The following is a 27,564-nucleotide window of genomic DNA, read 5'->3' as shown; positions in this document are numbered from 1 at the left end:
TCTTTTTTAGACTATCTGTTGCTTTAGCGGTTTGGGGTTTTTTTTCTTTTATCACAGAAACAGGTTTCCCATGGAAAAATGAGAAGACTTTCACTGCTGTGAAGTCAGTAGAAGAGGTAGCTCAGTTGGGAGGAGGAAGGGTTGAGGTCTTTAAAATAAAACCGAAATCCGTCAGAGTTTTAAGTATGATACGTAACGATGCAGCTTCATGTTGAGGTGTCTCTGTAGAAACGTCTGGCTTTCAGGCATTTTGCCCGTTAACTTGCAGAATCTCATTAGTGAGTTTAAGCTGTCATGGTACTGGCAAAATCCTCCTCGTTCTTCATGGTTTTGCTCAGGAGGAGATACAGCCTTGGCCTTGTAGCAACGTTGTTTTGTTTCTGCCATGCAGATCCTGCTGTCTCAGAAATCCCCTTGGTGCTGTTCCTGATCTATGGGAAACAAATCTCCCAGGAAAAAAATGTTAATTTGGGCTGATAAGCATCATGTCAGCACTTCCAGTTCTGGCTTAGAGGAGAAGTCCCAGTCTGTCTAGAGGAAAGATTCCCTCTTGCTGTTCCTGCCTGTGTCAGGGGACAAACCAAGAGACTTGTTGAACCTCTGTGCGCTGGATAGTCAGTGGTTAGGGACAAAGCTGATGACCTGGGAAACCGAAGAGGAGCAAATAACATCTAAGGGATTGCACTGTTTACGTATGAGGATCCGGAGTTACAGCAAAATTTGTAAATATACCTGTTTTAAGAGCTTGTGAGGATGCTTCATGTTTCCAGGCATAAAGCAACTTTTATTCCAGGGCAGGAGAAAGGGATGAACATCCAATGACTTTCAGACAGTAAGTCACCCCCTCTTGTCCCAGTCAGTCTGAGCTGTGAAATTAAACTAGGGGGGTGGGAGCCCTACAAAGCAAATTTCTGTGCTTGCTAAGGCAAGACTACTAGCTCCTGAAATATTTCCTCCCTTGAAACAAGTCTGTTTCTTCCTTGATAAAGTCATCTTCAAGGGATTACAATATTATGATTTCAGTGGAACAGGACAATGAGAGTTGGCTCTGAGTGCAGGTTTTGAGAGAGGATGTGGTTTAGCATACTTTTAACTACAAATCAAGAAATTCCAGTTATATTTCCCTGGAGGGCTTAGGGGAAAGAGGATACTGTCATGTGTACCAAGTAAGACAAAAACAAAGGCAAAATAAAAAGCCCTAGCTTTCCAGGAAAGACAGCGGACTGCAGTTGGACATTTGTTTGATTGTTTGCAATTGTCATTCATGTGCATGTTACTCTTCAGCCATGAGTAGAAGAACTAAATGGAAGATCATTCAATTTTTGTTTGTTTTGACAAACCAGTTTGAAATTTCCCAGTAATATTTCAGCTTATTAAAATACACCAACATTTTTATTCCTGAAGAACGTCTGATGCTGTTTCTTAAAAAAGGGATTTCCCATATCAGAATATACTGTGTTTCTTTGGTGTTATAGTTTCTTCTCTTTCAGTCATGCTCCTTACAGAAGCTGGGAATTGATAAAGCAAGCTGGCTGCTTACATTTCTGAGAAGATGTATTAGAAAATCTTCCTTTTTTTTTCCCCATATATATATATATATATAAAAGTTATTCCCATTCTTCTTTCTTTCTCTTCCCAGAGTCTGCCATGAGTCTAACCATACAGGAATGTCTTAAAAAAACGGAATTTTCATTATTTCATTTTCTTTACAGTTAAAATGTCTTATGTAATTGATTTTTGCAGGTAGTGTATGCTGAAGCATAATTTGCTTTGTTTCCCTCATTTTGGTAGATACCACTAATGGAGCACTAAACAGTGATTCTTTAAAATGCGGACAGTGATCAACATAGAGTACGTTTACTGTTTCAGTAGTGGAGGAAACAGTGCTGCTTTCCCATATTGCTACCTTAGAGTGCATTTCACAATGGAGACATCTGCTCTGGAAGGAAAATGTTGAACGAATACATGTAAAATTTGGAGTGAGCTTTTGTAGCTTCTGCCAGACCCAGCCGCAGGCTGTGGTGTGGTGTAGGAGATGGAGCTTCCTAAGTGCTTTCCATCCCTCTTTCCTTTCCCCTTTTCTCTTGCCAGCCTCTGCAGAAGGACAGGACCTTTGCTGTCCCACACGCTGACAGTTTCTTGCAACAAATAATTCAGCAGAGGGTGCTGTGCTGGCGGTTACCCCTGGGAAAAGGGCTCTGCCACCTTGGAGACCCACTCCAGCTTTGCTAGCCTCAGGCACTTGTTTGGCTCCTGTTGGCAGTGGAGTCTCTGGCTGTAGGAATACTAAATGGTTATGGCTGGGAAGGAGGGCCCTGAAAAACAGTAAAAGCATCCTATATTTATATAAGGATCCAACACTAAATTGGTTAGAGGTGTAATACGCTCTTAAATAGCTCTCTTCAGTAGCTCTTAATATGTTGCTTCAAGCTTCACATATCCTTAATATTGCATATACTAAGTGTCTGTTTGCAGAAGATGAGCTTACCTATGTGAAGAGTCTGAAGCTCAGCCAGGGTTCCCAGTAAGTCCCCTGGGAAAAGGACAGTTCCTTTTCAGTCCCTTCAGGTGTACCAGGCACTGCTGCTCCTGGCACCACTGACCTTTTCTTCAGAGTGGTAATCTGCAGTTTTATTTCAACTAAAAAAACAGCTCTGTGTGTTGAAGTTTGCCATGCAAAGGAAGTGTCTCTGGTGCTTGTTAAGGAGAGGAAACTTTCTGCCAGTTCTTCCCAAGAAATGCAGGGTGAATTCTGAAGGTTGCAGCAAGACAGGAGGGCAAGTGAAAGAGGATGAGTTGATTTCAGAAATTCCACCTTTGATTACATTGTGTGAATGTAGAATATGAATATTGTGTCAAGGAAGATAAAATTGTTTCCATCATTTTTTAACACCATATAAACTAATTCAATTAGATGCAGATGTTTTCAGATCCCAAGTCTGTTGTCATGAAAGTTTTCCCTGTGTGTGGAGTCTCTTTTTTTCTCGATTAGAACTGGGAAGATAAAGATGATTATGAAGTAGAAAAAGCATGTTGAATTAAACAGAATCATCAGATCACAACTGTGATTATGAAAAGTGCTGTTAAGACAATTAGTGATAAACACCATGTCCTGGGAGGTTTGTCATGTAAATAAAAAGATACCAGCTGAGAGCAGCATTATGCCTGTTCTTGCAAATACGAACCTGAGGCACAGAGCAGGGTGATGCTGTGCCTGATGGGGCACAGTAGGTGTCAGGTGGGGCCAGGAGGGACAGCAAATTCTCCAGAGTCCCAGTCCACAGCGTTCACTTGACATGGTTGCGTATTGTGCTATACACAATGTGCAAAAGTTAATTCAAGCAAGTTCAATGTGGTTCACATATGATGAGAGCTGAATATTTTAAAGTACTCCAAGGTTGAAAACAGACATAAACATAGCTTAGTTTTTTTACATATTCCCATAGTCTTATATGATAAAATTGCTGTTACTTTTTTATTCTATGAAGTTTTGAATATCCCTTTCCTGAACCAGAGTTTCTGCCCCATTTCAATCCCTTTCCAGTTTTTCCAAAGCATCTTAAATCCTTGTGTAACCTTTTCTGCTGCTTTGTTCAGCTGTCTGAAGGATTGGAAGCTGTTTGCTTTTGACCTCAGGGAATTTGCCACATGAAGTGTAATTTAGGTTTATAGTGAAGAAAAGTCTTTACATTAAAGGAAGTGATTTAGTGCTGATTCTTTAACTGAACTTGTTGATTATCGAATTAACAGGACTGAAATACGTCCAAGACATATAGAACATTTAATGGTTGTTCATTTTGTTGGCTATAAAGTTTGCCTCAATCCAAAACTCCCCTTTTCAGTCTCAGTGAATTTATCCATTATCTGAATTGGTCATGTGATGGGTGGAAAATTGCTCTGAGGAAACCAGGATGATGCAGGGAAACTCTTCTTCATTAGCTAGATTTTCCCTTCAGCCTAAGTGTTCAGCAATGCCATTTTCCTCCTTTTCAGATCTGGCTATTTGATCTGTGTATGTCATTTTGGAAGGCAGAGCTTATGTTTTCTGTTTTTCCATTTTTGGTAGAATTAGCTCATTGACTTGTAAATTCTGGAATAGTTTATGTATAAATATTTTAGTATTTGAGTAAAGAGACGATGCACTGCAAGTCTTGAGTGTCAAAGAGCCCTGACACTAGTCCAGGCTCCCACTGTTACCTACAGTGCCCATCTTTCCTCTTGCTATAGAAAATCAGAACAGGCTGCATCAGCCCTTTCCCACCATCAGTCTTACCCAGGCACCATCTCAACATTAGACAGCAATATATATATATATATATATCTATATATATATATCTATCTGAAAGGTGTTGATGATGGCAATAGGTCATGACAATAGTTCCTGGCCATTTGAGTTGGAACTGGGAAGTCACTGCGCTCTGGATATAGCAACACGAAAGCATATGTGCTCTCTGGCATTAAATGCCTTACAAATAGATGTTAGTTAAAATTCCTAGTTAGGTGGTTGTCTTTTTTCACCAGAAAACACCATTGTATTGAGATCAGAAGTCAGTTTTGACAGATCTTTTTCAGCTTAATGAAAAAGATGGAATTCTCAAAGTGGTCAAAACACCCTACTTGAACTTTTAATTTTTGTTTATGGTGGTGGTAGTAAAAGCATTTTCAGTTTGGAGAATTAATTAACTTACATTTCAAAACAAAACCAAAAAACTGAAACAGTAAACATAAATAATCTCTTTCTGACCTGTGATATTATTTTTTTCAGATTCTGTTTACAGCTTCTTTCTATATTACACTTTTTTATTCCAGTGTAATATGCAAAAATTTTCAAAGCATCAGTTCTTTGCAGGATAAGAAAACACCCACCTTCTTCCCCGAAAGCTCAACTGCTAACATAAGATGACAATCAGCAGGAAAATTTAAGAAATAGAACTGGAATGAAACCAAAAAGAGCATCAGCTGTTTCTTTCTGCCATGGAAAGGCTATAGGCAAGGAGGGGACTTACATACAGTGAATTTTCAATATATATTAGGTTGTGTGTGCATCACATCCTATCTGGTTTCCTCTAGGTTTTGTTGCTGAAGGTTTTCAAGAGTGGCAGCATCTCAAAATAGCTACCGAAAGAAATCAGTGTGCAAAATAGCTAGTATTAAAGAAACCAAAAAGCTGGACTTCCAAGCTGGCATGGCTGCAAAGTGACATGGTGTAAGAACAGACCGCTTAGGGCAGGAGGAAGGGACAGGAGGGTAAACAGACAAATAGGAGCTTGAGATGATGGACGGTGCCACGCTTCAGTGCCCAAACCTGGCTAACAGCAGAAGATGCTGGCACACTGGCAAGGAGGAGGAGGGCAGTTACCATGGCTCAGCTTCTGTAAATGGCTATAAAGGAAAGGAAAAAGTTCAAGATATGGGGTTTGACCAAGTGTTAGGGGAAAAGATAAACTCTTTAGCTGAGTTATATTTTAAAAGAAAGGGGACAGTCGGAATAACTCCTTTGAATTGGACGTGGACAGCTAGTTAGAAATAACAATGGAAAGCTAAGAACGGTTTGTGCCAAGCACCACAGAGGAAAAAAGATTCCTGAATATAAAATACATTCAGCTGAGAAATAAACTCTGAAGGGAAGTGGAAGAAGCCCCATCATCTGAGATACTGTAACAGGAGTAGACAAAGCACTCGAAAGTGCACTGCAGGGAAGTCTTTTTTTGGCAGGGAGCGAGACTTGGATAACCTCACAGCTTCTTTCCATCTCTATTAGAATCACAGAATCCAAAGTCTTTCTCAGAGCCACAGCACAGCCAGCTTTGAAGGTTTGCCCAGTTTTGGCATTGTAACACCAGTTAGTACCACTCTGCACGCTTCAGCCCCTGCGGATTCCCAAAGCAATAGTTAATAGCTCAGCTGACAAACTCTCTGATTAGTGCAAAATACTAGCAGGCTGCAGAACGTATTTTGGAGAGTTTTCATCACCAAATGGACCAGATCTGAAAAGAAGCATAAACAAAACTTGCAGTTTCATGTGAGATAGTTAGGCAGAAAGACATTGTTACAGTATTTCGATATCCCCTTTGCTGCACAGCGATTACAGTGCCCAGTTAGTTACAGCTTGCCAGTTTTCATTCTGAAGTCATTTCAATCCTGCTTTTCTATAGTAAATGTTTGATTTAAAGGAGATGAAATCTGTCCAATGTATTAAATCGTAACCAAAAAAAAAAAAAAGTTCAGCACATACTGGTGTTGTAGCTTCATTCCCTGTGAAATCCCAGCAGCCAGATTTGGAAGCACAGGCAGCTTTCTCAACTGTACAACTCCAGTTAGAGATTTTTTTTTAAGAAAAAAGACTAATTTTTAGGAACCAGTGGGAAAAAATATAAAAATCGTACTTGCCTATACTATACTATATAAATGCTACAGATTCACCGTGTATCATCACTGCTTAGAGCTTTGTAACAGTGCAACGATTCTTGAATGTTTTCTGCTCCAGTGTGACATTTTGGTGTGAGAGAAACCCTGTGTCTGCTCTACAGTGGGTCACTCATTTTATGTTTTCCCTCTCAGCTTGGCTGCAAACCACCAGAAGGTGCAAAAGTAGTTTTCACGCCCAAGGGCAGCATTTTTATCCCATCCACTTGATTTTCAGGCTCTTTGCCCAGGCTGGCTCTACAGCCACGTTCGCCTCTGCCCTTCCCAGCAAGGCTGGAAGGCAGCAGAAGGCAGCGGGAAGGCTCTGTACTCACTTCGGAAGAGATCGGGTTTGCTCCCAACAAGGAGTGGCTGGAGCACTGCAGAGAAACAGGACTTGCCCATGCCGGACCCCTGCTGTCTGGGAGCACATTATAGCTGTGAAGTTGGAGAAGGCTCACTAACATTGTCCTGAGAAGGCTATGAGGAGCCCTGGGTTTCTTTGCCAGCAGCACCTGGGTAATTCAGAGGTGTTCTGGGGTCTGGGGGACCCTGTGCTCTGCCTTTTTACCTTGCCTGCCAGACCAGCCTCGAGAGTGATGCTGCTCACCCGAGAGGGAAGCAAAGAAGTTTTCAGTTGTGTCTGCTGTCTGTGTTTGTCAGTGGAAGGATGGATATCTCTTAGGGAAGAGTGGGAACAATTGAATTATTTTATGCTGAGGCACAGTAAAACTAATTTTAAAAATTATTGCCTGATGTCCATAATTTATTCACAGTACTAGTCCCAGTCGAATTAATAAGACTATTACACACTTAAAATTAAGTATACACATAGGAGTTGGTAACATCAGAGTGTAATGGTTTACTTCTATTTTTTTGAAATCTCTTTGGGGCAAAATATCTTTTATTATTTCAGAGTTGTTAAGAGATTTAACAGCGTGTTCCCAACTGCATTGTGAGCTTAGCAGAAACTTTTTAAAAAGGAGTCGAAGTTTTTGAGTGCTAACGGGGCCCTCGCAGAAAGCCTCCAGGAAATGCCATTTCTGTGTTTAGTGCGCTGCTGGGATAAATCTGTAGGGATTGAGGCAGAAAGCACTGAGTGGGAGAGGTTTAACAGAACTGGAAGCTGAGAAATTACGCCTTCTGGATCGTCATGTGCTAAAAAACCAGACAAGGTTGGAGGAAACAGGTGAAGGGAACCAGAAGAATATGCTAGTGATAATAAGAACAAGGTGGGAAGCACAGATGCTGAAAGCAAAGAAGAAAGAGATTGTCAGATTTATGAATGTTGATTCATTTCCAGTAGTATGGCTTTATTATATGTGATTTCTGCTAGGCCTGGAGTTCAGCAACACTTCACCAAGGCATGTCTTAACAATGGGAAGGGAGCAAAGGCCAGCAGTGACCCTGGGCAGCTGGACAACACTGACAAACACTTCTCCTGCCCCAGAGGTTTTTTGCTACTGTTACGCAAATCGGATTCTTTTTAAACCAGTCTTAAATTTAAATAAAGTACTTCCTGACCTTTGTTACACCATCACTCTTAGCAGTGCTTATGGCTGAGGTTTTTTAAATTGTCTCCTTTTTAAGATTTTCTGTATTTGACAAATGTTGGTAAGTAATAAACAAGATAACTGTGTCTGTTAAAGGAGATACCAAGTGGTGGAGATGATGACTGGTTCTTCTAAGAGCAGCTACCTGTCTGCAAATACAGATCTAAAGATTGGAGATGTCAGCTGTTTGGAAGAACTCAGTTTAAGGCATTTTCTATTTCTACACTAATATGGATTTTACAGAACAAAGATACATATATAAAGCCAGATATACAGGCATTATTACAACTGGGGTTTGCAATATTTTTTTGTTTCCATATGCACAGGATTATTTTTAAAGCCTTTGCTGCATATTCCTAAGTACCTATGATTTAGCTTGCCATTTGAACAGCAAGGCAAACATGGCTTATATCGACATACCCTTTATAAAGTAGCAATCATTTAACCTTGCGCATACACCTTATAGTGAAGCCTCTGTTGCCTGGGTTTCTGCTGCCCCGTTTCTGTGTCTCTAGTTGAATCCAGTGGTGGCCCTACTGCTTTTCAGCAGAGAACGTTGTAGAACACACAGGTGTGTGTGCACTCCTGTAACAAAACAGAGGTTTGAGAGATCAGTACGGTGTAGAAAAAGGACAGTATACCGTTACAGGTTACACACAGAAGTGGTAATTAGTGCTTCGGGCTCTGTCTGGGAGTTCTGTGGCAGTTGAACAAACATTGGAAGGTGGTTGCTGTTCACACCTTGCAAGAGAGCAGGTCAGGCTGCAGCTGCCTAACCATGCCTGCTCCAGGCAGTGCCCCTTGCAGGCACTTTACATACTTTCCTTCTCAAAATAACTTGGAAAAGCAGTCTGAAATTGCTGGGTATTTGGGTATCTCTTTCTGTTAGCGTAAGGAGCTGTTCACAGTGATGTGCAGTGCCTCAGGGCTTAGCCCTGCCCCATCCATCAAGGTTGAGAAACTTCCCAGAACTGCAGATAAAACACTTCATTATTCCTGCCTTGACCTCGACAGTCCCAGCTTTTATATAGAAGACTTTTGGAGCAAAGAAATAGGAAAAAAAAAATAATCTTTTTCTGTCTCCTTTATGGTTAGGGGCTGAACTTCCCAAGGCTTTGTTCTTCTCCAAAGGGATCTCTAGCTGAGGTGTCTGTGTCTCATCGCTCCTTCCCCAAACTGAGCACTGTAGTACTCTGCCTATAAAAGACCTCAAAACAGGCTGAACAAGATCTATTGTGACTGCCTCTAACAGGCTGCAGGTTTATGATCAGTTTAACCAGATCTAGTTCTCCACCCACCTGCTCCTAGCTATGTCTTCCTCTCTTGCAATGTTTCATCTTTACCTTTTACAGGGCATCTTGTCTCGCTTTTTTTCTTTCTGATCACAGCTGAGGGGAGGAAAGAGGTAAGAGCAGCTCTTTTGACAGAAGTCCAGATTTAGCTTGGTGAAGTGGATTATGAAAAATGTTCAGGAGTGGGAAGTTTGAGGGTTTCATGGCCTGTTAGAACTTTTAAGTTATCTCACTTAGGATACAGGAATGTCTAGGCGTTACCAAAATTTTCTTCATCTACTGGCTGAGATCGTCAGCTATTTTAGGACTTTAAAGACTCTTTCGTTCTAACCTGCTGCATTTTCTAAGGTTAAATGAGGAATTTCCTTCCAGACCACCATACCACTGAAGGATAGCTGCCATTCATGTTCCTTTAGTGGGAAAATAAATTATCTAGGAAAGGAAGAGAAAGGACCAGAGAGCCACACTCAGAGAAAGGGCCTGACCTCAGCAGTAATAATGTTTTTCGTTAAAACTATTTTTTTATATTAAAATGTTAATCAACCACTGTCCATTGAAAATAATTAAAAGATTGCAAATGCGGATTCAAAGCCGAGGCCAGGTTATTAGTTATTTCGATATGACTTTGATTTTAACTGTTAACTACTCGTGGAATGTGGTTGCTCACTCAGCTCACATGCTTTTCTGTCTGTGCCCTGGCATTTATAATGGTCTTGTGGGAAATCAATTATTTTAGATCCTTCTTCCTGTGAATAAATTTGTGCATGGAATTCCATTTACAAAAGTCTATCAAAAACAAATAAAAGGCACCAACTACATCTGAAGAATTTAATATTTAAGGAAATGTTCATACACAGCATTTTTTCATTATTTTCCCAGCCCTAAGTCTTGATTAAGATTAAATATTGGGCCTGATTATGACCTACAAGATATAAGCTTCATCCGTTCCAAAAATAACATTAATCTCTGTGACCATTAACCTTTCCTTTTAGAAATAAACATTAATGAAAACCAAATAAATGCAACTGTGTATTATGCATATTATTTTTACGTGTATTTTACAGAGTTCGTTTAGTTGAGAGAGGATCTCCACATAGTTTGCCCCTCATGGAGTCAGGAAAAGTAAGTACTGAAAGAAGATTTAAAGATACCTTCTGTGGAACATCTTTTCAGTAAATTTCCATTTCGGTTTATTTTGACATGTAGTGTCGAGAAGGGCTTTATCAACTGTGTAGGCTGAAGACCTTTCTTTGCTGTTGAGTTTACAGCACGATGGCAGTAACTGGTGTGTTACTGCTCCCTCAGGGGCTGTGCCTCCCTCTTGTACACAAGAGGCATTTCCTACTTTCCTGCAAAAAGAAGGTATTTCATCCTCCGCGTCTCACTCTTGAAACAGCCACCCAATGTGCCACTCGTGAAGGCACTTTTTATCGATGGAGACCCACCTCCACTGAGAACTGGTCTGAGATTACTGATGCTATCTACTGATCACGGCATCGCGGTTGGGGCAGGGTGAGGACACAGGACTGGCTCACAGGGATGGGGATGCTGCTCTCAGCTCTGTCCCTGGCTGCGCTGTCTGGCCGATTGCCCGTGGCCGAGGTCTAAGTGCGCTCTGCCTCCAGGCAAAAGGAGGGGTACCATCCCCGCTGCACCGAGCCACCAGGGCACTGCCTGCTCACTGACCACCCTCGGTGCTGTGGGTGCTCATCCAAAGCTCTCAGTAACCATCATTTTGCAGAGACTCATGGTCATAAGATGTTCCCTTTTCTGTTTTGGAGTTCAACACCTGCCCACCTCTGTAGTAGTTGAGTGTCCCTTCCATGAAGTCATTTGCAGGCCGTTGTTCTGGGGAGGTTGCATGATGCCGCTGGCTTTCTTTTTGTTTCAGGACAAAGTGCCATGTGACTAGCATTTTTTTTTCTCTCTTCTAGTATATACTCTCAGAAAGACAGGGCCACTTGGTAGGATCTTTATATTGTAGGTGAACATTTGATTTCTGAAGAGTTTTTCATGATGGAACAGCTTTCACAAAGAGAAGAGGGTTTGTAGCATTTCCCAGATATCTCAGAATTTATTACATCTACAGAATATTTTAATTTTTCATGTTATAAGTCTACTTTAACTTTTTAAGGATTTCTTCTTATTTCTAATGAAGTCTTTTGGGGGACGAAGAGCCAGCATATGATTGCATAAACTGGTATCTGCTTTCTTACTGCCTCATGTTTTCTTTCAATAGATCCTCCCAGGAGTACGTATCATTATTGCTAATCCAGAAACAAAGGGACCCTTAGGAGATTCTCATCTTGGTGAGGTGAGTCATGAAAACTTAACCTTTATATGCTCTGAACTAAATTGCAGAGATAAAGCTATTGTTGTGTATGCCAATGGGCCAATGGTTTCTTCCTATAGTATGTCTTATCAAAAGCCCAGTTAAGAAAGTTGTGAATTCTACAGATCTTTATAGTATATAAGCTGTGCAGCATGGTATTTGTATAATTGTTAAAATTGTTAATAATATAACCTGATAAATGCTAATAATAGCTGAAGTTTGTTAAAAAAATTAAAAAAAAAAATCTGCTTTTCCTAATTATTTTCTACTTGGTGCTTCACTAATTCTATTGGAATCTTACATGAAAAAATCAGTTTATTGATTAGTCCAATTTCACCTAGATGGTTTTCTAGTGCTATTCTCTTTATAATCATTGTGCTTAAACACAAAGATGTACTCCCATTAGCTGAGTTGAGCAAGGCTGTATGTTTCTCCAATTTATTTTATGTTTCTAGGGAGAGAAAAAAAATATTATTTTCAATGAGAAATTAAGGATCTAATTAACAACGTGAAGAATTTGCTTAGTCATAATTAAAACGACAATCTAATATGTGAGATTCATCTGTAAGATTTCATTACCGTGAAACTGTAAAATTTTCCATGATGCCTTGAGTTAGAAGAGATGAATCCTCCAGAAGTGAAGGGCCCTGGCTGCACCCTTTAAAATAATCTGTCTGGTGTTTACGGAGGATGCGCTGCTGGTGTAAATACACTGAAACGGGGCGGGGAGGCTATGGAAAGAGCACTGTGGTCTCTGGGCTTTTCTGAAAATTGCCATAACCAAGCGGACCTCCAAACTAGCTGAGCGATTCCAGGAGCCAGAGGGCTGCGAGGCAGGTGTCCCCGCAGACATGAGTCCGGCATGTCTCTCCTGAGGCACGGCTCCACTCTGCACTCCGACAGCAGCAAGGTCACACTGGGGTCTCCGTGCCTAAACCTGGGTCAGCTACAAATTCAGCAAGTGTTAAAAAGCGTTATAGTATTATCTAGCTATGACTAAAAACATTCACATCAAAAATTTTCAACAATGCTTCGTTCTGGAAAGCTGCTTTAATTAATACCAGTATAATTGCTTTTAACTTAGATATGGGTTCACAGCACTCACAATGCCAGTGGGTATTTTACCATCTACGGAGATGAATCTTTGCAATCAGATCATTTTAATTCACGACTCAGCTTCGGAGACACACAGACTATCTGGGCTCGAACTGGCTATCTGGGGTTCCTGAGAAGAACGGAACTCACAGATGCAAACGGAGGTAAGAGGTTTCTCGTCATCTGGGTCTGTGCATATATTTTGAGACTGACACTGTGTCTCTTGGTCTGCGCTGCCTGCCGTGTATGAAATCTGTAGAACTGCAAAAAAGTCTTAGTTAAAATAGTTGGAAAGTAAAACAGAGGGCAAGATTTCCCTGCTGAGACAGTTGCTTTTCCTTTGCTGTACCTCAGGTGCCACAAATGCCCTCCACCAGTGACATTTTGGCACTGTTAATGTTCCAAGTGCTTCAGCTTGAAAAATAGGAAATGCAGCTTAAAATGCCATCATTTGCTCTCGCAATTGTACCTGAAGAAACACATCTGTGGAAATAGGAAAAGCCTTGTTGTGAGTGTGATCGCCATCCCTCCGATGACAGCCACCTTCTTTGATAATTATTGTGTTATAAACTTATTTACAGAAGCTGTCCATTTCTCCAATGTCCCTGTCTTTAAACCTGCGGGGATAGTTACAGAAATGTAATACAAGCAGTAGCCTGCAGCAGAAGCTACAGGGTGTCTGGGTTTCTGTCGGGAAGGTACAGGATTTTGTTAATTGTTTTTATGACATCCCTTGTCTCGTGTACACCCGTAAGCCAGCCAGCCCTGCCAGGCACACAGTGGCTCTGCTTGGGCAGACGTTGCGTTCCTGCGGCTTATGCGGAGCACAGTGCGCCGCCGCCGGCTGGCTGAGGCGGCAGGCGAGGCTCTTGGCACAGGATGGTTTCCAGCAATGCTGCAAGTGCCTCCAGGAGTGATCCCAGGGCCCCGGTGGCAGGGCGGTTAGAATAGCTGCTATTCGGCCAACCAGTCAATTCATCAAATTTGAAAGCATCCTAGTAATCACTGTGGATTATGACTGCTGCCGGTGTCCTTATGTTAGCATCTTCCAGAAGAGATTTACTTTCTGTTGCACAGGCTTTTTTCATTTCATGATAGCCCAGCCTTGAGAAAATTTGGGATTCTCTGAGGATATTGCAACTTAAGCATCTAAATGGCTTAAATCTTCTGGCAAAGATTTGCCGAGTCCCTGTTCTCCTCCCACTTTTAGCTCCCAGTGCAGAAAGGTCTCTGCGCTTAATTACCAGTAGAGGTTATATTGCCATTGCATTGCCACCATGCAACTATCTACATTAATGTAAAGAGCTTGCCATTTGCCTGAATGAGCAATTTGCTATCTGGCATATAGCTCATATTTCTAATTTATTGATAAACACCTTTGTAAGACACTTTAAGCATCAGTACTGACCATCTCTAAACTACTGAAAAAACATCATCTATACTGTTAGGGTCAAATCCATCCTTTTTCTTTCAAAAGAAACAAGAGAGAAAAAAGGAGCCTATTGTCTATTTAGGGCACCTTAAAAAAAAATAAAATAAAAAGAGTCTGTTTTGCATCCACCTGGGAGAAAAACAGGAATTTCTGCCACTGTCTTTGGATAAAGATTTCCACCTTTCTCTTCTTCAAATGGGAATAGTGCTTCTGCCTTCCTTCTGCGTTCTGCTCTGCATCCCACTTTAGTAATGGAAAAATCTTACCAGTCTGGAATTTGGGGTTTCAGAAATTCAAGGATAACTTGTAAATGCTATACTTATTTTACTTAATTATTAATGTGAACATTTTTTTATTTTAATGTACTGGAGAACAGAATATATTTTTTTTTTTTCCTCACAACCAGAACGCCATGATGCACTTTATGTTGTGGGTGCATTAGATGAAGCCATGGAGTTACGAGGGATGAGGTACCATCCGATCGATATTGAAACCTCTGTAATCAGAGCACACAAGAGCATCACAGAATGGTAAGGATTATATAACACCATGGCCCTTATATAAAGCTGAAATATCTATAACGTCTGGAGTTTTTTCTTGGATATTGCAATTGATCCAGGAACTGGCCTGTCAGGATGGTCACAGGATTTATAACTCAGCTGTAAATATGTCCTTAGGATGAAACTTTTCTACAAACAGGTCTAATAAGGAGGAACTGTTTTCTGGTAAGGTCATTCACAAGTGAAGGATTAAACTTGTAATTTGACAGACCCAAGCAGCTCTCAGGTAGGTCAGTAGCTGTTTCTTGGAGTTAGAGATTTATATTCTAACCAGGAAAAGCAAAGTGGCATGAGTTCAAGCTTTAGGAGTTGTTATTAGAAGGAGTAAGCAAGCAAACATTTCAAATAAATGAACACACTAATAAATTTTATTAGTGAACACACTGTTAGTTTTGAATTGGTTATTAATAAATCAAACAGTGATCAAATCCAGGTTACAATGGAAATTGAAGCAGTAAATCAATGACTTAATAATGATGTTGTCTTAATCGATGTATCACATCATCAAATGAATACAGCAGGTAATCATTTCTTGAGGCCGACATGAGAACAAATTGCTTTTCATTATTCTTGCATCAGAAGATTGAGTTAGGTAGTTTGTTTTGATATAACCTCAGCTCGGCTGTTCTCCTTTCATCCACAGTGAACTTGTCGCAACAGCCAGAGCAATTTAGTGGGGATAAGACGTGACTCTCCATTTTTCTTTTCAATACTGCCTGCAAAGGTGTAACCTGGAGCAGTGAACTTAATAATGAAGCACAGCGACTGGACTGGTTTCTTTAGTCAAAACACCTTGCTTTTTTCTTTAATATCTGTTAAAATTAAGGCAGTTAATTGCTTGGCTGACTATATAACTGAGGGTTTGCCTTACTCCCTCTTCCATAGAGTGTTATCCCTGCTGTATGGTCTTGTGCCAGCTAGCCGTTACACAGGGCGGTGGATTCTGTGTCCTGATATAGACCAGTGTGAACGCTTTAAGGATGCTGTGAAATTCTCCTAAATGTGTCAGATCAGTATCAGCAGTGGATGGAGAGTTTTCAGATTAAGGTATTTAGCTCTGTTAGAAGATGGCCACAGATTCATAAATCGATGTGTTCAGCAGTACCTGTTTGTCAGAGATGTGTGTGTCCTCAAGGTGTGAACTCATGGGCAGTAAATGAAGTAGCCCTCTCACCCTGCAGAAATGGTCATCGTGAGTTTCTTTGGCCAAAAATGCTTAAATTATATTCCTTTTTCCAAGACCACTGAGAGCACTTTGAGGATCCTTTTCCTTCCATTATCATTGAAATCCTGAGTGGGATAGTGGCAACTAAAAAAGCGTTGGGGTAAGCTGGGAAGACTGAAGAAAAAGGCCAGTGTATTTCTGCAAGGAGGTAGAAGTACATGAGAGTAATTCTTGGTGCCTTAACTCTTCCCAGCAGTTGGGTGATAATGTGCAAGGCACGTGAGCAAGATTTCAGAAGACACACTATACTATTACTACCCTTTGCCCAAAGGCCAAAATTGAAAGTCTTCAGGGTTGTTTTTTTTCTCAAAGAAGAGAGAATGCCGATGAGTTAGACGTTGCTCTGATGTGGTCCCTGCAGAAAATGGACACACAGTAGTTCAGAGCAACAACATCTGGTTTGTTCACAGTTCCCAGCCTCTTCCTAACCAGTGCTCTGCCTAAGAGCTCTCTCAAGCCACCAGCGTGGAGTTTTCATTCTTAGTCCTAGTCCTGACTGTCCTTGATTTATCTCAACTTCTCTTTCAGCTTCTCTTAGAGGTGCTCCTCTTCTCTTTGTGAAACACAAAATAATAGCCAGTTAAATCTTACTTTTTATATATACTTTGTATATGCCTTTCTTTGGACGGGGCCATGAGCCTCTGTTGTTGGAGGCTGCTGCTGTTTCAGTTACAATAACCCATTAAGGATTTAACTGCATCAGTACCTGTTGCAAACAAAAGACAGTGGGTACGTGCAGTTGCTAGATTATAGAAATAGCCTCTGTGTCCAAGGCACACATGCTCATTTTTGTAACCTTTAACACTACTGAGGATAGCGGTGACTTGTTGACTGACATGTGATCCTGCTGTACAACTTCTGTCTTTGAGGATCAGCTCTAAAAAGTTATTTAGAAGTATTTTTGTCTTTGAAAAAATTTAGCGCAAAATCAACAACCTCTGACTCTGGACCTCCTGTGCCTCCTGTTGGGTGTGAATTTCTTGAGCAAGTGCAGCCTTCCTGCATCCCTAGTTTTTTGGTTTGGGGTTTTGGTTTTAAGGTTTTTTTTTTCATCAGGACTGTAAAGCTACTGTATTCATAAGTGATACATGCTGGCTAATACATCTTCATCTCAACCGGTGAGAACATAAAGGGCAATATTTCCTTTTACTTACAGTGGTCATTGTTGAGTTAGAATCATGACATATGAAGTGAGTTTTAAATTAAATGGAAACTCTCTTAGGCATGTCAGTCGCTCTAGGACATAATATAGAAGCTTCAGGAAAGTTCTGGGAATCAGTCTTCTGAACTCAAACTAACTACTGCTAAGCCATGTTCTCGGGACCTGCTCCTGAATCTTGCCATTAATTGCTTTCCCAAGTAACAAGCTAACAGCAGGTTTAAGGCATGGTTTCAAGTGCTAACTTATATTTTAATAAAACCTCCCCAGGATTTTTTGTTAAAATATATATAATACTAATTTAGATGTTTGTACAGTAATCCATCAAAATTCTAGGACTTCTCTGGAGATGGTCCCTGTGCAGACTGATACTTAACTTTTTTAATATCCAGCATCAATCAAAACTTACTAAAAGGTCTGTGAAAACATAATTACGAATTAAAATTCATTTCCTAGCAGTGCAAAGTCAAAATGAGCCTGCACAGCCTTGCTTTGGCTGCCCATTAGTTTTCCAGATCAATAAGCACATAAAAGTTCCATCAAATAGTGATTTGGCAGGATCTGAAAATGCATTTTTTTTTTAAATAGTAAGTACTTTTCTCCTAAAATCCATTCTGTTAAGCATCAACATAGATCACATTTTCATAGCTAACTTTTGGGCAAAGTAAGATATGTTTCCAAAGTACAGGGACTTCAGCATGTCTTAGTAGACTAAAACAGTGCCCTTCTGTCTCAATCAAGTGTTAACTTTAGAGTAGGTACCTCTTTTTGAAGTTGGCTTGTATACTTAATATATTCTAACTTTCAGATGCTTATGCTCAAGACAGTTCTGAGAAATTAGCCCTCTCTTTATTAAGGTAACAGAAGATAAAATAGAGGGCTTGATATAAGAGCTGCATGTGTAGAATATTATTATTTATGCTATGGAATAAGTTAGAGGGAGAATTAACCATGGTCTGTGTCTTAAGCACCTGCAAGGCAGAATGAGATTGCTCTTTGTGGAGGCTCAGCCCTGCTGACCTCCTGTGAGATTTCACAGGCTTTGGAGACATTTGAGACGTGGAGAAGAGGATGGAGGGAAGCATACACCAGACGTTCATACCCTCCCAGCCTCCACATTTGGAAGGATAAATACATTATCCTTAGCCAGAAAAGATGCCCAGTAGCAAAAACCAAAATTTGTCTGCTTCAGCTCAAAGGCTTAACCAAAAATCTGGGGTCTTACAAAGTTATTTTAGTAAAGAGGAGATACTGGTAATAATGATGTTCCCTTGACCATCTCACCTGTTACTAAGGAATGTAAAAACTCCTGTCTCCTTAAATTCAACAGAAATAAAACACAGCTGAGATAAAACAGATGGAGACATTGCTTATTTCTGTGTAAACCAATTGGTCCAGAAGAATTGCAGCTCTTTTGTGCTGAGCTCTAACCTGCCTGGACAGCAGCCAGCCCAGTCCAGAGGGCACATAGCCATGCTCACCTAGCACCATCCAAGCAAGGAAGCCCCCTCCCCGGGCAGCCGGGGACCTCTGTGCAGCCTGCAGTGTGCCATATAAATGTTCCCAGGGCTCCGCACCCCTTCGGTAGGCAGAGTTTATCCCAAAGAGCTTTCAGCTCAGATTGTGTGCCTGCTGTTGCTTTTGGTGCCTCCTCTTAACCTCCATTGCTCTTCTTGGCTGCTCTTCAAAAAACCCCCGAGAAGACACCTCCACCCACACATTGCTCACGCATGCCTTTGTGAACACAGCGGTGCTGTGACAGTTCTCTGGCTGCAGAGGCAAGCACACGTTGGCTTACTACCTCCGTACGTGACAGGCGAGGATTAGATTTGAGTTTCTGTGACGATTAGCCCACTACTTACTATTGCAGCAATATTACAAGTGAGAGTTAGCGGCGGCTGTTTTCCTGCCCCTGCCTGCAGACATGTTCTCTCTTGCTACTTATGCTTTACGGTGAACATACAGAAGGAGCCCTAGGAGTTGAAACAAAAAGTAACCAAGGTGAAATGAAAAGGATAAAAAAGGAAATGGGAAAAAAAACCCCGAAAAAACCCCACCGCTAATATTATTTTTTCTTTCCTTCCAGTGCGGTGTTTACCTGGACAAATTTATTGGTCGTTGTAGTTGAGCTGGATGGATCGGAGCAAGAAGCTTTGGACCTGGTTCCTCTGGTCACCAATGTGGTCCTGGAGGAACACTATCTGATTGTAGGGGTGGTGGTGGTTGTGGACATTGGTGTAATTCCTATCAACTCCCGTGGAGAGAAACAACGTATGCACCTACGAGATGGATTTTTGGCAGACCAGCTAGATCCTATCTATGTGGCCTACAACATGTAGTCTTGTACCTTAAAGCTTCCATGGACTTTACTATAGATGTATAAAATTTTTTGGTGTCCACTAAAAAAGTGTGCAGATAAGATGCTGACACTCATCAGAATGGAACTGTTTCTATTACAACTTTTAAAAGCAGTCACGATTGGCGGGAAATAAAATGTGAAATGTTTTCTTTTACCACTAAATTTTAGAAAAGAAGGACTATGGGGTAAGGCCCTTCAGTGTGTTGGAAAAGCCCATTTTAAACTTTTTTTTTTTTTTTTTTTTGCTTATTGGACAATACTGCTTTTTGAGTAAATGTGGCTTTGTATTTTACATTAAGTAAGCTGAAGTAGATGGTTTTTTTTATTATTATTCTGCCCTCCAAATGGATTCTTTTAAAACAACTAATACAAATAATTGTTTTCTTCATTTGTTTTGATATGTCATAAAAAGCTGACGAATACAGATCCGTTACTAACTTAAGCCATTTTAGATCCCACACCTTAGGAAACTATGTAGTGGTACGAGGAGAATACCCAAAGTAGCACCTTTCAATTAGAAATCTTGCAGCTTTCTGTCAGAGATGCTGAAAGCCCAAAGGCCAGAGAGCCTTTGCTGTTAGCATTAGAATGGAAGAAATTTATAAATAAGGTGTATTTCGGCAATGAACTTGCAAATATCTTTGTACTAAACTAAAAAGATAAAATAAGTTAACTACTTCTTCTGTAATTATGTACAAAACGTTTAATTTATTTTGATCTCTTTAGAAGTATAAAAGAGAAAAAACATTCAAGAATATTAAACTCTTGAAATGTTTGCTAATATAAAAACAAAGTGTTGTATTATCTTGAGTGGATAGTATCACATCAAATATATATATATGAAATATAAATTCACTAATGACAAAAGATTTTAAAGTTTAAAATGCAGTACTTGTCACTTGCATGGTGTCTCCCACTGTAGATAATCAAATGTTACTCACAAATTTTTTGGAAAAAAAAAAAAAAGCAATCCTGGATTGCTAAGTATCCCTGTCAAAAAGAATCCTCTAGATACCAGCAAGTGGAATTATTGCTGCCTTTAAGGCAGTGAATGAATTTAAGACTAAAAATGCACTACAATGATTTTCTTTTCTTTGCCATGGAGGCAACAATAAATATTCGTGCTGGCATGTGCATACACTTGTTAGACTTAGAAAAGGCAGGTTGAGGAATAGCACTGTTGTCTAGCTGCAAAACTTTGTTGCACAATTCTTTTCATTGTTTTAGTTGGTGTTTTTATTGCTATAAGGAAAAGTTTTGGGGTTATTTGCACAGAGTTATCAATTTGCCTCTCAGCTAGGACATATAGCTCGGTGGCCAATGCTTCCAGTTTACATTTACAGGAAACGATTGTTTCGATGGTCTTTAATTTATTCCTTAACAGAGAGGAGCATACAGTCACTACAACGGATTTGGCACGAATCGTGCACCTGCTAACTAGTCCCTAAACGCATTAAAACATCAGAGGAACCGATCTGCCTGTTGAAAGAACGGAGGAGTCCCGCGGTCTCCGATACGAGGCCATCGCGGGAGAAGAGTCCGAGAACATGCATCACAGCTGCCTTCATTTTACTACCTTTGGATAAAAGAGAGGTTTGATTCCCCCATTCTGTTGTCTTCCCTGCAGCCCATGCCCCTTTTTTTAAAACCTTCCCCTTCCTCCATGTGGTTGTAACTGAATTGACCTGTTCGTGATCCAGAGTGGGATTTACCAGCCGCAGTCCAAGAATGCTTTTCTTATTGTCCCAAATGACGTTCATGTGCTGGCTCTCATTACCGGATATGCATGACTAAGATTGTTGCAGGGCAAATGTAATCATGTTTATATCACGTATAAGGAAGTCTCAATGCTGGGTGTTTAAAATCTTTTTAAAGGGTAGGGACGTTTTAGTCTGCATGTACAGTACAGAGCATCTTGCCATGTCAGACGCGTTTTCTTTCAGCCCATCCTTTCCGCCTTCACTGTCCTGTGAATAGCCCTATTCATGCTCTGCAGACCGATCCTATATTTTGTCAAATTCATTTTCTGCTCCCTGAAAAGAATAAAATCTGTTCTTTATGGCAAGTTGTTGTAAGGTTTCAGACAAGATGTTGATTGATTACAAACATAATTGCAGTGTGTGAACTAACTTGTGAATTCCTGCTATCGCTGATCTCAGTACTGCAAAACAAACCTCGTCGTTCAAAGCATCACTTTAACCTTCACGAAGTCAACTTTGCATTTGTAGAGAATAAAAGAACTGCAATGCAGTTGTGAAACGCAGTTAATAACAGCTCTCTTCTGCAACCTGTCATCCATGGTTGTTAAATTCTGAGTTAAGAGAAATGATAAACTGAGTTTCTGGTTTTGTTGTGCAAGCAAAAGGAAGGAAACATTTAAGCACCATCAGACTGAGCAATAAAGAAGGATTGTTCTGTATTAGAAACTGTACTGTAGATAAACCATTCATGAGAATGTATAAAATGTTTGTCTTGTGACCTTGTGCTTTTGGAGTCAGACAAAACCATGTAATCAACTTGATGCACATGCACAAAAAAAAGAGGGTACACAATGAACATTTAAACACAAAACTAATCAAACAGGAGCAGATTCCTCATGGTGCTTGTTTATTATATATATTTAATCCTGCTTGACACTTTACCCAAGGGAAGACTGTCCCTTTTATCAGTTGAATGTTAGCAGCGTTATTTCATAGAGTGTGGTGACTGGTTAGAGAAATTCATGTAACTCAGCCAATCACAGTTTCAAACAAAAATTTTTATGTGCAAAGGACAGCAACCTTGTATGTTAAACCACCAGTACGCTTTGTACATCTGTGATAACGCCTGTTTTATATTCAAATGAACAAATAAAAGCTTTTATTTTTGTTGCTCTGAAAATATCGGTTTCTTAATTAGTCATCTAAAATGGATCTTCCGAGAGCTGCGGATGCTCAGTGGAGGAACATGGAGAGCTATACTGTAATTTTATTTTGTTTACCTCTCTTGTTGCATAATTTATTAGTACAAATCATTATACTTTTAACAATGTTTAAATACTGGTGTGGGCATTTATTGCTGAAAGACTTTCATATGGCAACAAATGTTTTTTGTGAAATGTTTTTTTAATTCTTTTTAATATATTCAAATATACTGTTCACATTTTTGCTGAAAGTGTAAAGATTATTGTAAGCTTGGTAACATTTTGTGAGAAGCAATAACAAGCATTAGTACTGTAAAACTCCTTAAATTTGTCACTTATCACTTTTGTTGCAAGGTCTTGCTGCCAACATATTGCTAATCAGTCGCTTAAGCAAGTTACTGATCCAGGTGTTACATCTCTGCTGGAGCTTTCTGCCAGTGGAAATCCATGAGTAACTGCTTGGTCACACACATGGGGCTAGAACCTCCGTATCGATTCAGAAGCCTTGGACGACCAGGTAAAACCTCTAGGAAATGTTGTGTGCCTTCTTCCACTGGCCTTTTCCAAAAGTTCCTTGAGTTCAGACCTGGCTGCCAGCTGCAGAGTAGCAGCATCCCCAGAGGAGAGGTTCGGCCCTAGCTCTGATTTTCCAAATGTGATTTCAAAGGGTGAACCTCTCAGTCTTCGTGTCTTTGGTAGCCTGTCTGAGAAGTTCAGGGTATAAAATCCCATGTCCACTTTCAGGTTGCTGATCACAAGAGGTGGGTGCAGGGTAGCAGACCCACAATTTAGAGTGCAACCCAAAAATAGTGGAAGGGAGAGGGCAAGTCAGGGGTTGCAGAACCAAGACAATGGCAGAACAGTGATTGGTTCCCCATTCAATTTTAACAAATAGTCTTACTAAAAAAGAAAGGGGTTTGGTGTTTTATACTAATGTGGTAGGGATTTTTAAACGGTCAAAATATTTCAAGTACACATTTTAAAAATCATTTTGGCAAACAGTGGCTATAACACTGACAAGCTAGTGGGGAATCTCAACCAAAAAAATTGCAGGGGGGTTAGAAGCATGATTTCATGCACATAGGAACAGTATCGTTCATTATCAGGTTGATACTAACAAGGTAAGAACAGGAAAAAAGCTTGATAAAAGGCCATGCAGCCTTTTTCGTGTGCTTTTCAACAGAAAAATTTGCTTTATGTGCCATTATCATCTAAGCCAGGGGGGAATGGGACACATGCACAGAGATGGACAACAAATTCTCACCAGTCACCTGATGAACAAACTCACAGGAGAGCTGCGTTTGGGGGAACTTCTAACTTTCTCCAGCACAGCTTTTTGCAGCCAGCCTGAGCCGTCACCAGCTGCCCCCTGCAGCCCTGGGGATACAGATCCCAGCACGGCTCCCACACTGGGCACACAGGTGGGTCTGGGGGTCCGGGCTAGACGCTGGCGTGGGCAGCACAGCGAGAAGTAAAGCCCAGAAAGATCATCCCACAGAGGGCGGACCCCTCTGGCCCCAGGGTATGAGCCAGCCCCAGCTTTGAATTTTTTGTTTTAGTAGAAGAGCCTTTTGCTTAAAGCTGGATGAGGTTTGAAGAGGAAGAACACCGTAACCTGGATCTACATTCTGAAAGTAGTCATGAATCATTTAATTTGGGGTTAAAATGTAAAAGTTCAACCGGAGCTATTTTTTGGTATCTGGAGTGCTTCATTTGGCAGCCCACCTTCCCAAAAGCTCTCACGCAGCTTACCAGAAATTAGATAAACAGGCTTTCCTTTCTGGGGGGGCGGGGGGGGGGGGGGGTGTGTGTGTCTGCTCTCCTTTGGGGAGTATCACCTTAAAACCACTCCAAAAATACTCCCAAGACTCTGTGCTCTGCTTCATCGATGTCACCACCTCCGGAACAGCAGCTCTCCCTTTTTTACCCAGCAAACCAGCACCAGCCCATTTCTATACATTTTTAGCATGCACCCTGATGCTAGAGACCACATGGCATTTAAGACCACACCCTGCTGCATCGTGCCACTCCAGATCTGCACCGTGAGTGCTTGTCATTCTGCTCTGCGTGGACAAGATTTCTTCAAAGCCAAGGCACTACTGCATTCTGTATGTTCCACATGGGGGGGGGAACAAAAACACCACACACCAAAATCTTTGCCGCAGGGATCCCACAACATATCTAATAAAAAAAAAAATCGCAAAATATTGTGCAGCTATAGCCAGTTAATGGCTGTTCCTAAAGGCACAAGGGCGTTTTGTTTAATTTTGTTCTTTGGTGGATTGACGTTGGCAGGCTTCACACGAGGGAGCATCTGGTGGAGCGGTCTGAAGGAGGGGACAAAGCCAGTGGAAGCACCACGACAGGGTCCCAGGTATGAGTGGCAGCACATGGGAAAGGTTTGGAGATGCTGGGAGAGGCGCTAAGAGGGCTGTGCTGAGCATCCCGGCTGAAGAGGAAGGACACCAGTGGAGGAAGCCATGAACCAAGGGCAGGTCTGGAAAGAGCATTTGGTGTAGAAGGGCCAGAAAAGAGCATGTTGTGCATGTGGAGGTAAGGGTGAAGCAATTGAGACTGCCTAACCCCGTGGTATCGGGCACCTGCACACTAGTTTTCTCACCCAGGTGAGCCCGTTTCAGATCAGGCAGCTGCAGGTGCTGGGACACAGCTCAGTCTGGAGGCTCAGATGAAGCACCACCTGCTGAATTCAGCCAAGGGGCTTTAGGGTAAGACCCAAGAGAGGAAATGGATGGAGATAGGAGGACAGATGTGGTGCAAGATGAGGACAGAGGTTCTCCCAACCCAAAAGGTTCGGGAAACTAAAAGAAACCCCAGGTCTGTATCGGGGGAAAGGCAGGGAGTGCTGAGAGAAGGCTGGGGCAAGAAAAGCAGCTGCATGCAAGGAGAACATAACGTTTCCATGAAGCAAGGTTGGGAGGGAGTATGGCACGGCCAGTATTCACAGAGCAGAGGAAGATGAGAATTTGAGCTGACAACTGCCCAAAGGAAGTCAGTGGCCAAGGAGATACAAAGGAATTAAATTTTCCATTGCAGACGCACATGCGCCTTAACATTTCCAGGATGCCTTTCACAAACATTTGGTTTCAGATACTGTCCTGAAGTCCACAGAAGGATTTTTTTTTTTTCATGCTCCCTTCTCTCCATACCACACAATGGGGTGAGGACACACACCCCTGTGCACCTGCAGGGTCCCACAGCCGGGCGCCCATCCTGCCTGGCCGTGCAGGGGGCGGCTGCCCGCAGTGGGGCACTGACAAACCCACAGCCCACACTGCCAGTCCAGGGTGTGGAGCCAGCAAAAACTGAGTGGGTGATGTTTAATCTCTTCCCTTCCCTCTGCCTACAGCTCTTTGGTTAGCAAAGAGAAAGAGAAAAGCAAATGAAGTGTAGTCTCAGCTGTAACTTTTTTTCATGCAAAAGGATGGAAGTATTTTTCCATCTTGGGGCAAAGCCTTTTGACAGAACAAGAGGCTTTAAACTGCTGGTTTAAGTCATAATAAAATGCCTATTAGAGATCACTCGGTTTTGAAAATTTTCCAAGAAAACCCAGATTTGCTTAAATGAAAGCTTTTGTTAAAATGCCCCCTTTTCCAGGGGCTCACATAATAGGCCCGTAGCCTCCCTGAGAAAACAGCGCGACTGCATTTTTGCTGTGCATGCAGGCAGACACGTGCACTTTCATTGCACTTTGCTTACAACTAACAGCAATATTTATATCTCCAGAACGACGAAGCCAGAGCACCTGCAGGAGAAAAATGAAGTCAGGATGCAATGTGTCAGTGCAAGGGACAAAGCGTAAGTGCCAGAGAAAGCAACCAGGAGTGCAGGTTACACTTGGACTTATTGGCAGTTTGACTCAATTTTAAAGTAAAATATATTTGCTCTATTTACCCAGTTTTGATTTGGAAATGCTGAGCCACAGGAAGGATAGCATTTAGGGGACATCGAGAGCACTTCCTCGGTGCAGACCTGCACTTCCAGTCACACCCTTTAAAACAAAACAAAAATCCCCGAGACCACATCTGACTTCGGGTTTGAATATGAATTGACTTTACCCCCAAGGGAGAGCCTTTTCATTAGGGTCCTTAAAGAGCAGCAGGAATTACACGGCTTCCTCGCAGTGCTCAAATGGTTCCCATTAGGAAGTACACGAGCATCTTGGAGGGCTCTTCTGAAGTTCGGCATGATCAGTTCTGCTCGCTGACGCAGAGCTGGTACCCTGCGCCCCGCTCCATGGGGGAATGCTGGGCTGGAGGAGCACCCTGATCCCAGGGTGCCCCATGGGGGATGGGCGAGGCAAGGAGCCCCCTTTGCCGCACCAGTGAGCTCACACACGGCATCCGAGGCTGGAGGAATGTGACCATGCAGTGAAGTTTAGTTCAGTAAATGGTAAGAAAGCTGTCTAGAATTGCCTTCAGGGCACAGTTCACTCCACAAAAAGCCTTTGGAAAACTTCCTCTGTCCTTTGTTACAGGAGCATTTCTGCTCTGAACACAGAGCCAAGCCAACTGAACCATGGATTAAAAGGTTGCTAAAAAAAAAGTAGAGGATAAAAGAAAATCCAAGCCAAAAAAAAAAAAAATCCCCTGCCCCAATCCCATCTCTGATGCAGTGCTCACTAATTTAGGACAACCTGACAGACTCTCTAAGTTGCTATGAATGAAGGGACTTCTAATCAAGGCAGTCAGCCCTGGGAAGGGCGAGACACCACGAACAGATAGTGAGAAGAACATCGTTATCTACCTTACGCAGAAAGAAGCCTTCAAGTGAGGAAAGTTCTGGCTGTAAGAGGAGACAGGCTGGGAAGGTGCTGCAGTCCACTGACATCATCAGCAAATTAGTCAAAAAATAAGACAGAGATAATTCCCCCCCCTCAAATAAGAAAAACCCCACTGGGGGGACACGCATAGTCAGCGGGGACTGGCAGCAGCGCTGTCTGAGGGTGCGTGTGCTCCACGTGAGACACGAGGGGCTGGTGACCAGTCCGGGGTGTGAGGAATGAATATGCCATGTACTGGGAGGTATAAAAAGCAGCCAAATGAGGGGAGAAGGCAGGGAAGACCCCATGGTAACTTCTGGGATCAGTCAGCAGGCTCAACCCGTCTTCCCCTCCCTAGGGATGCCTATTGGGTAGGAATTTTTCCTGTGACTAACTTATGCTCGCTGCTATTACATATATTGTTTTATGCTTGCTTTGCAGTCACCGTATCATCACCAGCAATCTCTGAA

General features: G+C 41.7%; 1 protein-coding gene across 4 annotated transcripts in view; it reads left to right on the top strand.

The window, feature by feature from the left end:
* Nucleotides 1-22,292, top strand: part of DIP2C (disco interacting protein 2 homolog C) — a 325,146-nt gene extending 302,854 nt beyond the window's left edge. For all 4 annotated transcript variants that reach the window (XM_055708852.1, XM_055708854.1, XM_055708853.1 and 1 more), the window contains 5 exons: nucleotides 10,315-10,372; nucleotides 11,490-11,564; nucleotides 12,667-12,841; nucleotides 14,516-14,639; nucleotides 19,140-22,292. In XM_055708852.1, coding sequence (XP_055564827.1) covers nucleotides 10,315-10,372; nucleotides 11,490-11,564; nucleotides 12,667-12,841; nucleotides 14,516-14,639; nucleotides 19,140-19,392 — 685 coding nt within the window. In that variant the 3' untranslated portion in view covers nucleotides 19,393-22,292. The remainder of the gene's footprint in view (nucleotides 1-10,314; nucleotides 10,373-11,489; nucleotides 11,565-12,666; nucleotides 12,842-14,515; nucleotides 14,640-19,139) is intronic.
* Nucleotides 22,293-27,564: the final 5,272 nt, after the last annotated feature.

Source organism: Falco cherrug, chromosome 4 (assembly GCF_023634085.1).
Source record: "Falco cherrug isolate bFalChe1 chromosome 4, bFalChe1.pri, whole genome shotgun sequence".
In the NCBI taxonomy this organism is placed as follows: Eukaryota; Metazoa; Chordata; class Aves; order Falconiformes; family Falconidae; genus Falco; species Falco cherrug.
The sequence above is the reverse complement of the archived record's forward strand: the minus strand, read 5'-3'. Positions and strand labels throughout refer to the sequence as shown.